Below are 16952 nucleotides of genomic sequence, written 5' to 3' on the forward strand. Positions count from 1 at the left end.
CTAATAGTGCGGTTTTTTTGCCGTTGACTGAAGGTTCCCTTGTTTATTTTCGAACGAGAATCAGTGAGCTGTCTTCTGCATGTGAGTATGTGACATGTCTGATCCTATCATTAATTTTTGCCAAGTTACAAAAGGTGGGTTAAAAACACTATGTATACGGTCAAAAAAATCACTATTTAGGACGAGCCAAGATGATACGAAATGTACTTAGGAGAATCGCTAAATATATGGTTCTACTCTTACCTTCGGCCTAGTAGTCGTGCAGGATCCCCGTACGTCCTGCTAGTGCCACTGTCGACTGAGGAGCCGCCGATGGAAGAGAAAGGCCTAGCACGGTAGCACCCACCAAGACGCCTGAGAAGCCGATGAAAGGAGGAAGGATGTACCCATGTGCACGTATAACACTTTTTTAGTAATCAAAATTAATAGTAGTTCCTCCATCCCAAAATAAATGACGTGGATTTGTATAGATTATTATACAAAATCTATGTCACTTATTTTAGAACGGAGGAGTAAAAAGTTTTCATGATGTAAAAGTCAAACCATGACTAGAGAAGCAAGCCTACTATATTGCACAAGAAAAACGAGCCGAAGACATGGCATCTTCTCGCTTTGTTAAACTTTGTACGCACACACAAGTACAAACCTTTCACCAGATCGGAAGCTTCTTCTCACTTTGTTAGAACTTTATACACATGAGAAGCGAAACTTTTAAGCCAAGCTCCCCGCAGCACTACTCCAATGATGAATCTGACTCCACGTTCTCCACTCGATCCCACGACGCCATTGATTGTTGTTGCTTGACGCATCCGTCGTGCGCTCGCAGACCCCCACCCCCAGTCCAGTCCAACTTGGGCTCGCAGACGCACATGCGCATGCAACGACCGACCGCGTCGGTGGCTCCAGCGAACCCAGCGGCGCATCTGCCTCCCGTGCCCTGCCCTGCCGCCACCCATCTTGCGCGGCTCATGTGGCCGACCTGCCCCGGCGCGGACCCACGAATTTAGGGGCCGCCACATGCCCGTCGCTTTCGGCCCACACTGGAACGGAGGTTAACGATCAGGTACAGTCCTGAGCTTCTGCCTTCTGATCTGATCTACCAGCCTCGGTCAGCCACTTTCTCCCAACTCCCGAGCCAGCTTCTTTTCCCCTGCTTGCGGCACAGCAGTACAATCACGCATATCCCTTCTTCTACAGCTATGCATAATACTCTACTTGCTTCCCAATTCTAACGAATCCCAACTAATATTCCTCCCAATAAAGCAACAAGATAGATATACAAGTTTGTGGATTGCGATGGCATCATAAGAAGGTTGCCCGAGAGGAGGGGGGCCAGCACACGGCCACACCGTACGGACATTCTTACCGAGCTTGCTAGCTAGACAACTTTCTTTCTCTCCTAGCTAGGCAGGCTCGTAGCGCAGTGTGTGCTACACTATAATCCGGCGGCCGGCCATGGGAAGGGCAATGTCGCCGGTCCTCGTGCTGGCGGTCCTGGCCGTCATGGCGGCCACGGCAGCGGCGGCCGACGGAGACGTCAAGTGCGCTGACTGTCCGATAGTGTACCCGTCGCCGCCTCCACCGGCGCTGCCCCCGCCGCCGCCGTACTACTACTACAGCCCTCCGCCTCCGGCGTCCTACCCCGGCGTGTCCAACTGCCCGCCGCCGCCAGGCGGGTACATCGAGATCGGGGGCTCGCCGCCGGGCCAAGGGCGTATGTACCCGCAGGACCCCGGATTCATGCCGTCGAGCGCCTTGTCAACGCACGGGAGCCGCGCCCTCCCCTTCACGGTATGTGCGTTGGCGATCCTACGGCTCCTTCTGTGATCTGCAGCAACCGCATAGTGATCCTCTCCGATATATTACATCACCGAGGCCACGCCGGCGTTCCATGGATTTCATGTGTATGCATTGCATTCACCGTGTCTTGTAATAATCCTTATTACTGGTCGTATGTTCTGTAGTTGTTGAAATGCATCATTCTTTTTTTCTCTTCAGTTTTTGCTTCTGGTTACAGGACTTTCAGTTGTAAGAAATTAATAGCAAAGCAGAGCGCGGAACTGGCAGATAAAGGGATTGCGTTGGTCGTCAGTGATCTTTTACTTTTCATAGATCGAATTTGTATGTTCTTTGGGCAGATTGGCTCGCTGCGAAATGGCGGAATTCCAAATCTCCAATTTTACACATCGTTTGGGTACCTTGCGACTCTTTACCACTACGCTACCGGTTACAGTTCTGCTTTAAAAATTTCTGCACCTCAGTTTTTAGGAGAGTGTTGAAGCATAACGTCAGCACTAATTAGAGCTTGCTGTCTCTCGAATTGGAGGCTTTTCATGCCAGTTTGTTCAAAGGTGCAGTTATTTAATTAACTTCAGGTGAGTTATGGCTTAGAATTGGATGGGTCTATGGGAAGCCCAGTTCTTCTTCCATGGATTCTGAGCATCCAAAATGGTCATAATTAGTTACATTAAACTGTGATCGAGTTAAGCCATCTAGGCTGTGAAGCAATGATCGACATTCAGTTGCCAAACACATCAATGATGCGACCCTTCTCCAAGAACCCCAACTAGCGACAATCGACAAACGGTGCTTTTGCTTTCCTTTGCGAGGCAAACTTCGTTAACAAGTCCAACTATCATCTGTGTGTTGAGTTTTACGGATATCCAACAGTCCAGTCCCACATCCAATTTGTTGCTGGTACAGCTGCTATCTTGGTCTAGAATATACTCTCTCAGTTTCAAAATGTCAAAATGTAGGATGTATAACTTTTATTGACTGTCAAACTTTTTAAACTTGGACCAATTATATAACAAAATATATCAACAACTATACTGTAGAATCAATATACTAAAAATATATATTTCATAACGTATCTAATGATACACATTTGTCACCATAGATACCGATATTTTTTGATACAATGTTGATCAAAAATTGGAAATTCTCACGATCAATAAAAGTTATACACACTATATTTTTAAGGGAGGGAATATTTCTTTTATCAAATAAGAAATTAGCTCGACGCAATTAGAATGGAGATGGGCAGAATCACTCATGATTTGGTTGTTAGTGTTGGAGTACATTGCGACTAGAGTTCGAAAGAAAATCAAGGACTGACATATTCAGAAAGATAAAAGAGTATATGCATGTATACAACACATACATATGTTTGCATGTCATGGAAGAAAATAAAAGCCGGATCAACTGCAATATGCCATTTGTGCGGGCAAGCACGTACAATAAGAAGGGAGCAACATGTAATTTTGGCGATAAATCTTAAGAACGAAATATGCATTTTCATACTATTAGGACTAACTTCGCACTCATGATATACTTTTAGGACCTCTGATGCATTTTACTCATATATTTGTATTGGCCGAATAAAAATATTACTCCCTCGTTTCTAAATATAAGTCTTATTTTTGTCCTAAATCAAACTTTTTCAAGTTTGACCAAGTTTATAGAAAAACTTACTAAGATCTAAAATCTTAAATGATTATAGTATAAAATTAGATATAAGTGGTATATTTAATGAAATTAATTTGGAGTTATAGTTGTTAGTAAAGAAATTAAAAAATTATAAACCTGGTCAAACCGGACGAAATTTGACTTAGGACGAACTTATGACTTCTTATACTTAATTAGGAATGGATGGAGCATCAATTTATCCATCACAAAAAAAATCCATAGGACTAATTTACAATTTTATACAAGCCCATCCATATTTATTTTTTTGGAACGGAGCCCATCCATATAAATTAATACTACCCTATGTTCTGTTTGTTTATAAGATGTTCCGACTCTCTGCCACAACTTCTCACAATTCAGAACCGATGTAATCCCTCCTTTTTGGTTTATGGGGGGCCACGCATCCCTAGGCTGAAGATTTAACTAATGTAAGATGAGTTTTATATCACAAAAAGTATACCATTTGAAACTTTGGATGTTCTATTTTCTAATGGTATATTTTTTAGATATAAAACTAATGTTATATCAGTTAAATCTTCAACGTAGGTATGCGTTGGGGCTCAGGGTGTACATTCGGTTTTCGGTTCGGTTAATACGGATTTTCGGTTAATATGGTTTGTATACTTCGGTTAATACTGTTACGTATAAGAATACGGTTCGGTTTCGGTTATAACCATTTAATTTCGGTTCGGTTTTGGTTATAACCAAATTAACAAAAGTTGACGCGAATTTTTGGACAACACATAAATTTTGTAGGCATGTTTGAACACAAAAGCACTCTGATCAAGGTACGTGTTCTGATTCTACTACTGTACTCCCGAGAGTGCTCAAAATCGAACTCTGGACCTCAGAACACTCGGTTGGTACAAACCACTGGGCTACTGCGTGCCTTTTGTTCATACTGCACCTACTACACCGTATATTGTTTTGGTTTAACCGAAAACCGTTCGGTTTACCAAGAAAACCGAAATCCAAACGGTTCCGCATTTTGGAAACCGAAACCGAAATCAGGAAAACCGAAATTTCGGTCGGTTTCGGTTATTTTTTTTCCGGTTTTGGGTTTGGTTTTGCATAGGGTGAATTGGGGCCCCTAAACAGGAATGGAAGTGGTAGTTAGAGGTGCAACATGGTGACCCTCAGGGTATCCTTTGACCCTCCTTAGTTCAAACAAATGACCTAGTTTTTCAAAAAATTGTGTCATTTTAAAACTTTAGTTCACGGGAAAGAATTGTTATCTACCGACCGATCGGAAGGGCCGCGTCGACCACCTTTCTCATCTGACACGTGGCAGGAAGAAAGCAACCGCCCCACGCTCTCTTTTTCCCGTCGGCTTTTTTTTTTGCAGGTAACGCTTCTTACTTTCCTCTTCTACCTTATCCCTTCTCTCTCTCTCTCTCTCTCTCTTACTTTCCTCTTCTCCCCTATTCCATGGGATGTTTCTCCATCACTGCTATCGGGCATAGGAGCTGCGAGGCCAGGCAACCGGCGGCAGGTGCGGTAGGCAGAGGCTTGCGACCTGCGGCCCGTGCTGCTGCGAACGGTGGGCTAGGGTGCCGCGAACGGTCGGCGGTGGCGGTGCTACAGCAGGTGTGCGACCAGTGGCCTGAGGTGCTGCAACCGGCAATCCCGCTACTGCGAGCGTCAGTTGGTGCTGCTGCGAACGGAAGGCGGCGGCACATCGGTGGTCGGTGCTCAGGGAACAGGAGGTGGCGGCGGTCCTACCGACGCAGTGTTGCGAACGGCAGCTCGTGCTGCTACGACCGGTCATCAGAGGTGCTGCGGCCGGCAGCCTGCGCGGCTGCGACCTCCGGCGAGCGGTGCGGCGAACGGGAGGCGGCGCCGCACCCAATGCTGGTGCTCTGGCGAACAGGAGGCGGTACTGACCACGGTCGGTGCGACGGCGAACAGGTGATGCGGCGACCGGCACGACCAAAATGATGGTGCTGTCACCGGCGAATCCGGCGGTTCTGGAGACGGCGGATATTTCTGTCCCGACGTCCGACTGACGCCTAACACAACTCTTAAAGTCAAATGGTACACTGAGGTTTGCACTTCTACTGGTAGCATCCAGCATACTGCAGGCCGCACAACCTTTGAGTGCGGGCTGCGGCACATCCGGGAGCAAGGGCCAAGCTTCCATTCTAGAATCGAGAGAGAGAGAGGAGTAACGGCCACGTAAAACGTCCGGGCCTGGTCTCATTGGTGATGGGGCCCAGAGGTCGGGCCGGAACAAGTCCACCGCCTCACAGAACATTCCCCATTCTCCTCTCAAGAAAGAACATTTCCCAATCTGCCCCTGCTTTGGATCTGATCGGACGGCGCAGAGCTTGTTGCGTCTCTTGCCCCGCAACTGCACGGACAGCCGCGATTGACCCGCCCTTGCCGCGGCATCACGACACGCCGCTCATAAATCCCCCACAAGCCCCACAGGGAATCGCCTCGTCTAGGTTTCTCCTGGGGTTCCTCTCGCGTCGGCGGCGGCGCCTCCTCATCCCATTCCTCCTGATCGGGAGGCAAAACCGCAAGGTGAGACACCATCTCTGTGTTCGATCCCCGTAGTTCACCCGTGTGCTGCGCCTTATCTCTTCGCTCATTCGTATTTCTAGTCAAAACGGAGGCATTTTGACACATCTCGTTGCGTGAGGTGTTGGATTTGGTTAGATCGCCCGTTTTTTTGTTAGATCGAAAGGTTGTATTGCTTCCATGATTCTAATGAGAGTACTCGTTCAAGTAGAGAGTTCTGTGCACTGATTCGAGGTGATTTTGGTATAACTCTTTTTTGGTTCACGTTTCCTAGATAATTTTCTCCCTGGTGCATTTTACCGTCTGTGTAGACGCACATCTCGTTCAGATTATATATGTATTAGGTGATAATTCTGATTTGATTTTTTTTGTATGGAAGCTGAATCATCTTTGGTCAGTAGGGCGTAAAATAGTTTTTGGATTTGAATTGGACTTTCTAATATAGTTCTATATGTGATTGCTCAGTATATTGTTTCTGCATGCACATATGGGTGGTCTGCTCTCTAGGAGCATGTGTTTCCTTTTGAAGATTTATGTTCTGTTAGTAATCAAGTTTTAACTTTAGTATATACATGTGTGAGTGCTCAATGCTAGTCTTTGGGAGGGTCTTTGGGACTATACGACTGTGTTTATTCTGTGCTTTGATTGTATGGATATCTTTTGTTTAGTTCTGTCGTCTGATTTGTATGCAACAGTCATGTATTTTTTTTCACAGGGCTTAATTGTTTTTTGTCTTACCTCCTAATCTGATTTATTATCTCTTGTATATAACAATAGATAGTGTTACTGGCTACAGTTGTGCTTGTTCTGTAAAATAAATATTATGGAATTTGCATTGTTGTTCACAATGCAATATGAATAGAAGTATCACCTAGCTCGTATTATATTCTCAGTCCTTGTTTTCAACCTGTGCTTCGACTTTTTTTTATCAACTCTGCATTATTTTTCTAAGCTTTTTTAATCTTGGTGTGCTTGCTTACATCTGTTTAATTATGGACAGTGGTAAAACATTTATAGTATGAGATAGTTGAATAATTTCAGGAGCTCTTTAGTAGTTGATCTGTCTTTGTATGTCTCTATTTATTTATTCACTTTAGTTACTCCCACAAGGGTTTTAATGAATTATATCTTGTTTGCTCCTTTTAAACTGGAATTATATTCATAGACAGATACTCAAAAGCAGTCGAGATGGTGAAGTTCACAGCAGATGACTTCCGTGGGATTATGGACAAGAAGAATAACATCCGTAACATGTCTGTTATTGCTCATGTGGACCATGGTATGTGCCAGGAAATTTATCTCTTGTATTGCGTAAATTTTCATACATATTCTCTGGTTGAATTCTTTGTAGCTTGTTCATGTTTGTGTATTATTTTCTAAGAACAGCTGTTTAGATTCGTTTAATATTTTATTGCACAACATGGCTTGTTTACAATTCTGTTGTCAGATTTTATTTCATCTCAAAAAATCAGTCCATCTGACCTTTTGAATAGAGAGTCCCTGCCTTCAACATTGTTGGCATGGTAACCTAAAATGCTACTGTATTAGTAAATTTTCTGTTCCTTTCATTTAGAGGATCTGATCCTCATATGAAGTCTACTTACATGTTTTTTGAAGTAGATGGGTGTCATTATTTTAATATGTATGCTTTTGTAATTTGCATCACTGTAGCATGTGAATTTATGTAACCTAATCCAAGTAGAATATCTATGCTCTCCAAGCCTGTTTTGCGAAGTCCGTTTGTTTTTGTTTTGATCTTGTTAATCCCTGAAAGTTCCCAAGACTTTTGGCCTGACCTTTTTTCTATGTCGACATTCTGATTGTGGCCTCTAATTTGTAGAATTCTGATGCTGTGTTTCTTCTTGAATATTAAGAGTGTGCGCTGTAATTACATTAATTTTTCTCTGCTCTTTCCTGACTGGGTGGTCTTATTTACTCATCGCAGGCAAGTCTACGCTTACAGATTCCCTTGTGGCTGCTGCTGGCATTATTGCACAGGAGGTTGCTGGTGACGTTCGCATGACTGATACTCGTGCAGATGAAGCAGAGCGTGGTATTACAATCAAATCGACTGGCATCTCTCTTTACTATGAGATGACTGCTGAATCACTCCGGGCATACAAGGGTGAGAGAGATGGGAATGAATACCTGATCAACCTTATTGATTCACCTGGGCATGTTGATTTCTCATCTGAAGTCACAGCTGCTCTTCGTATAACTGATGGTGCTTTGGTGGTGGTTGACTGTATTGAGGGTGTTTGTGTGCAAACTGAAACTGTGCTGCGCCAAGCACTTGGTGAGAGGATTAGGCCTGTCCTTACTGTGAACAAGATGGACCGGTGCTTCCTTGAGCTTCAAGTTGAAGGTGAGGAAGCCTACCAGACCTTCTCCCGTGTCATCGAGAATGCCAATGTCATTATGGCAACATATGAAGATGCGCTCCTTGGTGATGTCCAAGTCTACCCTGAGAAGGGAACTGTTGCTTTCTCTGCTGGTTTACATGGCTGGGCATTTACTCTCACGAACTTTGCTAAGATGTATGCCTCTAAGTTTGGAGTTGATGAATCTAAGATGATGGAGAGGCTCTGGGGTGAGAACTTCTTTGACCCAACCACAAAAAAATGGACCAGCAAGAACACTGGCTCTCCTACTTGTAAGAGAGGCTTTGTTCAATTCTGCTATGATCCGATCAAGCAAATCATCAACACCTGCATGAATGACCAGAAGGATAAATTGTGGCCAATGTTGCAGAAGCTTGGTGTGACCATGAAGACTGATGAAAAGGAGTTAATGGGCAAGGCTCTCATGAAGCGCGTTATGCAAACTTGGCTGCCAGCTAGTACTGCTCTGCTTGAGATGATGATATTCCACCTCCCCTCCCCTTCCAAAGCACAGAAATATCGTGTGGAGAACTTGTATGAGGGCCCCCTTGATGATATCTACGCAACTGCGATTAGAAACTGTGACCCAGATGGTCCTCTTATGCTATATGTTTCCAAGATGATTCCAGCATCTGACAGGGGCAGATTCTTTGCGTTTGGTCGGGTCTTCTCTGGGAAGGTTGCAACTGGCATGAAGGTCCGGATCATGGGCCCCAACTATGTCCCTGGCCAGAAGAAGGATCTGTATGTGAAGAGTGTCCAGCGTACTGTTATATGGATGGGAAAGAAGCAAGAATCTGTTGAGGATGTTCCTTGTGGTAATACTGTTGCTATGGTTGGTTTGGATCAGTTCATCACAAAGAATGCTACCCTGACAAATGAGAAGGAGGTTGATGCATGCCCCATTAGAGCAATGAAATTCTCTGTATCCCCTGTTGTACGTGTCGCGGTTCAGTGCAAGGTTGCCTCAGATCTTCCCAAACTTGTTGAAGGTTTGAAGCGTCTCGCAAAGTCTGATCCTATGGTTCTCTGTACCATGGAAGAGTCTGGTGAGCATATTATTGCTGGAGCTGGAGAACTGCACCTTGAAATTTGCTTGAAGGATCTGCAGGAGGACTTCATGGGTGGTGCTGAAATTATTGTTTCTCCTCCTGTTGTCTCTTTCCGTGAGACCGTTCTTGAGAAGTCCTGCCGTACTGTTATGAGCAAGTCTCCCAACAAGCACAACCGTCTATATATGGAAGCTCGCCCCCTGGAGGAGGGACTGGCTGAGGCCATCGATGATGGCCGCATTGGCCCTCGTGATGATCCTAAGGTGCGCTCCAAGATCCTGTCCGAGGAGTTTGGTTGGGACAAGGACCTTGCCAAGAAGATTTGGTGTTTTGGACCTGAGACCACTGGCCCAAATATGGTTGTTGACATGTGCAAGGGAGTTCAATATCTCAATGAAATCAAGGATTCCGTTGTGGCTGGATTCCAGTGGGCATCGAAAGAAGGTGCATTGGCAGAGGAAAACATGCGAGGCATTTGCTTTGAGGTCTGTGATGTCGTTCTCCACACTGATGCTATTCATAGGGGTGGTGGTCAGGTCATCCCAACAGCCAGGAGAGTCATATATGCTTCTCAGCTCACAGCCAAGCCAAGGCTGCTAGAGCCTGTATATCTTGTGGAGATCCAGGCCCCTGAGAATGCACTTGGTGGTATCTATGGTGTTCTTAACCAGAAGAGAGGGCACGTGTTTGAGGAGATGCAGAGGCCTGGTACCCCACTGTACAATATCAAGGCTTACCTCCCTGTTATCGAGTCCTTCGGTTTCTCCAGCACACTTAGGGCTGCAACCTCTGGCCAGGCCTTCCCGCAGTGTGTGTTTGATCACTGGGACACTATGTCTTCTGATCCTTTGGATGCAGGATCCCAAGCGGCGCAGCTGGTCGTGGATATCCGCAAGAGGAAGGGACTGAAGGAACAGATGACTCCTCTCTCCGACTTCGAGGACAAGCTCTAAATTTTTGCTCTCATATGATCTGCTATCACCCCATTTTTGGTCTACTTAGTTTGTTAGGAGAAATTACCTTTTGTTCGGATTCAGCTCTTTAGGTTGTCAGATGAACCAGTTTTGTGCGTCCTGTATGGTAGCGTGCTACCGAATATTTTCCTATCCGTCTTCTTATGTTTGGTTCATTGGTACATTTTCCTGAGTGCTGCTTTCCGTCTCGTCTAATTTCCGGTTGAACTTTGAGAACTGGCCCCGTAGTTTCATGTTAAGTTAGTCAATTGTTCATCTAACCATGATGGGGTGTGTTGAACACTTGATCATCACGCCAAGTCACCAATTTAAGTTTTTTATATATTATATACTCTCATGTCGTTAGAATTGTTCTGTTTGTCATTTATCTCGTTAGTGGCGGTTTTGGTATTACCACCTGACTTGGGAGTACCAGAGAATATGACTCTTCCTCTCTCTTTTTTTTCTTTTTTCTGAAGGTGACTTTTCCTCCTTTTTTGACAGCGAGAATATGACTCTTCCTAGTTATCGATGGAATCACATATGGGAGTATCTCTCTGGTACCTATACCCGCGGGGCCAGGATCCGGCACACATCACCGACATAAATAGATCCCCACAAAGCTCTTACGGTAAGGATGGCCCCATGGATATTTTCGCAACAAACATACTTAAGACTGCTGCTGAATAAAGCACACAAACAATAGCATAACAATTGATAATGACCGATTAAGTACGTGTTTGTACACGCCGCAGTACGTCTTTGTACACGCCGCCTACATGTTACGTGACCGAATCGATCTGACTGAATCCCCAACTGCCCAAGGCTGCCTTGCCTAGTCAAGCAAACGCGATCGTCACTAACAGCATTATCCTAAACTCATCATGTTAATTGATTTGAACAAGTAAATTTGCTCAACAGTTTTGGACCTCGTCTCCGAGTTTCTGACCCCTCAGCAGATTAAATTCGCCAATCACAAACAATACAAATCAAGGACTCGTTCGCTCCCGCCGTAATGTCAAGTTTCAATAATGATGGGTTGGTCAGACACACCTCTCTTCTCTGTAACTTGACACGAGAGAACACCTCAGCTAACACCTGCTCTACACGACTACATCTCCGGACTCACCCAGCACCTTCCATGAAATGTTTATTGCAAGTGGCGATCTTAAATTTGTGTACTGTTGCATACACACGTGACCTCAGCAGCAGCTCTCCCGAGCCCGTCCATAAAAGGAGGAAGGGAGCTCAAGCGGGAACCAGGATTCATCAGCGACGAAAAGCTTTATCTCTTTCGTGTTTACCAAAACCCACACCAACCCAGCCAACCCAACCCGAGGCGACCAGGCGTACGAGTACGAGCACGATGGAAGCCGAGGCCTTCCCGATACGGTTCACGAAGGGCATACGGTCCTACTGGCACCGGAGCAAGTACCACCGCGTGGGCGGCGGCGGCGCGGCGGGCCGCGGCGGCACGCGCCACAACCTGGTGCGGCTCGGGGACGGCGGCAGCGGCAGGCCGTGGGGCGTGCGGCTCGGCGGCATGCTCCGGCCTGTGCGCGTCAAGGCCCCGGCCGCGGCCGTGGCGGCAGCGAAGGCCCCGGCGCGCGTGCTCGGGCGGATCCGGGACGCGTACGTGGACGCCATGCTCGGCGCGGCGAAGAAGCAGCAGCAGTCGGCAGCAGGGTGCGGCGGGACGCGCGCGCTGCCGAGCGGGCCGGCGCCCGAGGCGCTGTGGCAGAAGCGGGTGCCCGTGCGCCGGTCGCGCAGCCAGGCGCAGGTGCGGCAGAGGCCAGATGAGCTGGGGCAGAGGCTCGTCCTGGAGATGTACAAGTCCGTGCGCGCGTCCAGGGACCTCGCGGACATGCTCCAGGCGTCCGCAACGGTGCGGTAGCGTGCATCGGCAAGCTGACCGAGAATCGAGATAGAGACGACCACTCTACCAGGAAGGAAGATCAGTTGATCTCTGTTCATAATCATGGGGCTGGCTCTGTTGTAAATTTCTTTTTCTTCTCTTTTTGCGACGACTCTGTTGTAAATTTCTTTTTCTTCTCTTTTTGCGACGACTCTGTTGTAAATATCTACTGCGTAGTAGTATAACTGAAGCAATCATATGACCTTGTCCAGGACTGTTTGAGATTACTGATTACATGCGCCGCTTAGAAGTTTCGATGTCGTGATTGTGCTGATAGCTTGGTCAGCTGATCACAATCACAGGGTTCAGTAGAAAGATGTGCAACGGAAGATCAAAACTGTTACTCCCTCTGATCACTTAAATTTGTCTAAATATTGATGTATCTATCGTTAAAAACCGTCAAGATGCATGTAATATTTCGACAACAATTTAAGATCGGAATGATACTTCCTTACTTCTCGGACCCTTGATATTTCAGACACCATCTGCAATTTTCTCGTAGGGAGTACTCCTGTCGTATCGTCTCCGCACTCCTGCAGTCCTGCGTCTCCTTCGCTCGCATGCAAGATGCAACAAGCGCTACCCTCCTCTCCCGACACGGCCGCCGCGAACCCAGCTAGCTCGCCGACACCACCCCCTGACTGACGAGTGACGATTTCCAATCTCTACAGCGACCACCGGGTCATGTCTCCGGTCCGACCTGGCGACCTCCTAACACTTATTTTCGAGTTATGTTTCATGTCGGAGTTAGGTTTCTAAGATACTTCCTCCGTTTCATAAATATTGACACGGATTTAAATTAGACTCAGTTCGAAGCCATGCCAATCTTTATAGCATCTCCACCAGTATATTCATATTTTGCTAGAATACCGAAAAACTGTCCATATGAATATTTTAAAAACAAGTCTCCAGCAGCATACCCATGAATTTCGGGTACCCAAATTTTCTTGGGTATCTGCCCATAACACCCAACCAGTGGCGGGAAGGCCAACTGCCTCGTTCCGGCCATTTCCGAGCAGACCCCGACCGGCGCCGGCTCCGATTCCGGCAGCCGGACCGCGCCGCCGCCGACCACCGCTGTCCTCCCACCGCAGCCGACCCTCCGCCACCTCCCTAGGTGCCCCCGCCGGCGTTCCCCTGCCCCGTTCGGCTCGCCCCGGCCGCATCGGGTGCCGCCGCTGGCGACCACCGGGGCCTCCCCCACCTGCTGCCCCACGCCTCCCCAACCCGACCCGAGCGCCTCCCAGACCCAAGCGCCGCCGTGGCCAGGCGGGGAGAGGAAGAAGAGCAGGGGCCGCGCGTCCGCCGCCTGCCGCCCCGATTCCGCCCGCGACCGGCGGCTCGGGCGGTGCCGATGCCGGCAGGCGCCTCGCGGCCCTCGTCCGAGCCTGCGGTGGCCTCCGCCGGCCCTCGTCCGGGCCTGCCGCTGCCCCTCCGCCGCCCAAGATGGCTGCCGCCGCCACCTTCGCCCTCGGCCACGCACCGCGCTGCTCAGGAAAGGAGGAGGAGACGGGAAAGATGGGGAGAAAAGAAGATAAGAGGGAGAAATAAAGTATCAAATGAGCATATTCTCTTCTGGGTATTTGGATTTTTGAATACCTATATTTTCTTTCTCTCATATCCATAATGAATTTGGGTATGGTTTGGGTACCCATATTATCTCTGTCCATTATGGATTTCTGTATCCAAGATACAGAGAGATAGTACGGAGGCCGTCGAACCGTGCTGTAGCAATCATGCATCTCGATTCTCAAACATTTTCAACTCCTACCAACTACCACAAGGGGAAAAAATGGTAAACATACGTGTCAAAGTTATCTTTTTACAGGAATAAAATTCTTTTTTAAGGAAAGTGAAAGGCTTGAAAATGGCTTTCGTCGTGCCACTCTATTTATTTAATTATTTGCTCTTGCTCCATGAACTTTTTGAGCAAATATCATCTTCTGATACTATAGTACAACTTGTTTTATGAGCATTTGGAACTGGGCCACTACGGATGGGCCTGGCATGCTTCTGGGAAGCCTGCTATAGCCTATAAGTGTGTTTCATTTACAACAGCAATTATATCGATGTACAGGATTCTTAACATTGATGGATCTTTTATTGCTGACTAGCTAAATACCCATGGATGAAAAAATTAGACTACTCGCTAAATTAGATTAAAATCACTATTACATGTTAGCAGCACTGTCCATCTTATTTCAATTTTGGTGATAAAAATTATCCACATGTCAATCTTTTGCAAGAGGTTTAGGTTTTTCTTTTTCTTTTTCCATTCGACCAAAATATGATCGGTTCCGCAATTATTGATAACGGAACAAATAGGTTTAACTGTTTGCATTAAAAAGAGAGGTTTTTTGACAATAGAAAAAGATGATGAGGGTTATTTCTTCACAACAAAAGCTGGTGACGGACCACCGCCGCCAATTCGCTTTTTTATAAGAGTAAAGATCTTGAGGAGGGTGCTGATCTTGAGGACGGTGCGACTGGTGCAGTCATACGTGATGCTAGTGGCCATTTCGTAGCAGCTGCAAACAATGTGTTTTCGGTTGTCTATGATGCAACAGTGGCGGAGGCTATGACGCTCCAAAGATGTATTCATCTGGCAGGCAGTATCGGATGCTCGAGTTTGGTCATACAATCGGATTGCATTGATGTGGTAAAGGAAATGACAAGCGATCAGCTGCCTTCTTCACCTCCTGCTGCAGTTTATTGATTGCCTGAAAGCTCTGAAGGAGTATGAAAAATTTATCATCAAACATTGTCCTAAAGAGGCAAATCAAGTTGCTCATGAGCTAGCGAGAATGGCGAGAATTGACCCACCGAGTTTGTGGTTGAACAATCCTCCTAGTTTTATTCTGCCCTTCCTTATTGACGATGTAACTTTGGTTTAAATGCTAATAAAGCTAACCACGATGGCCTTCCCTACAAAAAAAAAAGAGAACTGTGTCACTAAGATTGTTATACATAAAGATTTCGTTATGACGGATTTTAATAACTTCTTTGATTCTAGCTGATACATATATGTTATACATGCATGTTATGAAATAAATGCACATTAGGTGGAAATGATATAAGTATTTATGAGATGAAGTTGTGTCTAAAATTTCTAACATAGTTGTATTTGGAAACTCTTGTATTGTTAACTTCTATTTATATTACATTCAACGATACATTTGATTTTGTTTTCACATAATATTCGGGAAAAATTCATGACTGGTGATGGTCATATTGTACTCGCTTTATACTCGATTCATATTTGTGACCGATATTATCTGCATTCATACAAGACACTATCTTTTTGTTAGGTGATATGTGACACTATCTTTGTTTGACTCAGAGAGAAAAAATGGTTTAGGATATCCATCCGATTTCATTCCTAGCCTAGCGCCCCTAACCACTTTAGGTCCGGTATTCAAGTCGTAACCTGTGACAAAATATATTTTTTTCGCGAAGTGGTACAACGTGTTCATTTTCTGTAGTTTATCTGAGGAAAAAGTTATCATCCGGTTCAAGGTGAAGTCAGCTTTCATCGACATCACCCCAGGAAGTTCAGCAGGTCAATCTGAGTCGCATTGCAGAGCAAACTTTTGTGCTCAGACATGGAGTGACCAACCTTTGGCAGTCAATAATTTAACGGATTTGCTAGGTATAAATTTTTCTCAGTCGACACGGAAACGTACCGATAATAAATAGACTAATAACTGACAATTTGAAGATATGGTTTGGTGGTGTGGTGGCTTGTGGTTGTTATGCCCCAGCGTAGGTCCCGGGTTCAACTCTCTTGCCCTCGTATTCTTTTTTTTTTCTAATTATAACTTGTGTTCTTTTTGTTTTTAGTTTTTAGTTTTCTTGACTTTTTTTCAAGTTTATATATGTGCACTCACATAAAAGAAGTACATTAATTTTATTTTCTCGCGTTTCGATTTTCTTTTGGACGAGTTGCATATTCCGAAATTTCAGTGCAATTTAAAAAATTTCACCTGCACATTTTAAAGTTTCACCGGCAATTTTAGAATCGAGCATAATTTTCACTTGCAGTTTTTAGAATCACGCATAAAATTTCACCTGCAACTTTTAGAATCGCGCTTAAATTTTCACCTGCAATTTTTAAATCGTACATAAAGTTTTACTTGCAATTTTGAAATTTTGATTGTTATTATTTTTGTTGCCTTTTACTTTCTCCGTGGCGTTGGCTGCGCTGTGCAAGTGTGATTTCGTCAGGATCGGTAATTTTTCAAATTTCATGTTTTAGTACTATTCTAAAATTTGTAGCAATATACATGAGAACCATATAAATGGGGACTGGATTCATGTTAATATAAGAACGAATGCTTTTTATTGTGATCTCAAATTCCGAAACACACGTGCTCGCATATACCGATCGGGACGTCACACCCACGCACATGCATGTGATTGTGTTGTGTGGCAACCCTGCCGTCAGAAGTTAGAATAAATAAAGCACAACGTTCTGAACAGTCGACTGAGAAATTAAGATTCTGACTGATGCATACGCACTCCCGTAATTTAATATGCATCCGTCAAACTAGTAACACTAAGTTATAGATTAATTCTTTAAGACGTGCCTTTGACGTATATGCTTTTTAGTAGTGAGCTTAAGTAGCTTATACTTGAAGCAGCAAAATGACAGTGGTAGGTA

General features: G+C 45.4%; 3 protein-coding genes and 1 long non-coding RNA gene across 6 annotated transcripts; 3 read left to right on the top strand and 1 right to left on the bottom strand.

The window, feature by feature from the left end:
• The first annotated feature begins 1096 nt into the window (after positions 1-1096).
• On the top strand, positions 1097-2184 carry LOC100837067 (neural Wiskott-Aldrich syndrome protein). The gene has a single exon (XM_010233781.3). The coding sequence runs from the start codon at positions 1456-1458 to the stop codon at positions 1825-1827; it is 372 nt and encodes a 123-aa protein (XP_010232083.1). The 5' UTR covers positions 1097-1455; the 3' UTR covers positions 1828-2184.
• Positions 2185-5860: 3676 nt separating this feature from the next.
• On the top strand, positions 5861-10611 carry LOC100827163 (elongation factor 2). Of its 3 annotated transcripts, none has more exons than XM_010233783.3 (3): positions 5861-5994; positions 7157-7270; positions 7937-10611. In XM_010233783.3, the coding sequence occupies exons 2-3, from the start codon at positions 7180-7182 to the stop codon at positions 10375-10377; spliced, it is 2532 nt and encodes an 843-aa protein (XP_010232085.1). In that variant the 5' UTR covers positions 5861-5994; positions 7157-7179; the 3' UTR covers positions 10378-10611. The 3 variants fall into 3 exon arrangements, with proteins under 3 accessions (XP_010232085.1, XP_014755031.1, XP_003569442.1); XM_014899545.2 differs by having other exon boundaries at positions 5880-5994; positions 7161-7270; XM_003569394.4 differs by having other exon boundaries at positions 5925-5994; positions 7142-7270.
• An 849-nt stretch (positions 10612-11460) lies between these two features.
• Positions 11461-12520, top strand: LOC100828392. Its single transcript, XM_003569398.4, has one exon. It carries the CDS (start codon positions 11519-11521, stop codon positions 12269-12271), a length of 753 nt encoding a protein of 250 aa, XP_003569446.2. The 5' UTR covers positions 11461-11518; the 3' UTR covers positions 12272-12520.
• Positions 12521-13091: 571 nt separating this feature from the next.
• LOC112270578 lies at positions 13092-14074 on the bottom strand. Its single transcript, XR_002962841.1, has 2 exons — positions 13892-14074; positions 13092-13779 (listed from the first exon to the last, which is right to left on the bottom strand). It is a non-coding gene; the product is annotated as an uncharacterized LOC112270578 (long non-coding RNA).
• Positions 14075-16952: the final 2878 nt, after the last annotated feature.

The sequence above is a fragment of the Brachypodium distachyon genome, chromosome 2, assembly GCF_000005505.3.
Source record: "Brachypodium distachyon strain Bd21 chromosome 2, Brachypodium_distachyon_v3.0, whole genome shotgun sequence".
In the NCBI taxonomy this organism is placed as follows: Eukaryota; Viridiplantae; Streptophyta; class Magnoliopsida; order Poales; family Poaceae; genus Brachypodium; species Brachypodium distachyon.

Coding starts and splice junctions, on each gene's coding strand:
- LOC100837067 (XM_010233781.3), top strand. CDS start 1,456: ATGGGAAGGGCAATGTCGCCGGTCCTCGTGCTGGCGGTCCTGGCCGTC.
- LOC100827163 (XM_010233783.3), top strand. CDS start 7,180: ATGGTGAAGTTCACAGCAGATGACTTCCGTGGGATTATGGACAAGAAG. Junction 7,271..7,936: donor TATTGCTCATGTGGACCATG/GTATGTGCCAGG, acceptor TACTCATCGCAG/GCAAGTCTACGCTTACAGAT.
- LOC100828392 (XM_003569398.4), top strand. CDS start 11,519: ATGAAATGTTTATTGCAAGTGGCGATCTTAAATTTGTGTACTGTTGCA.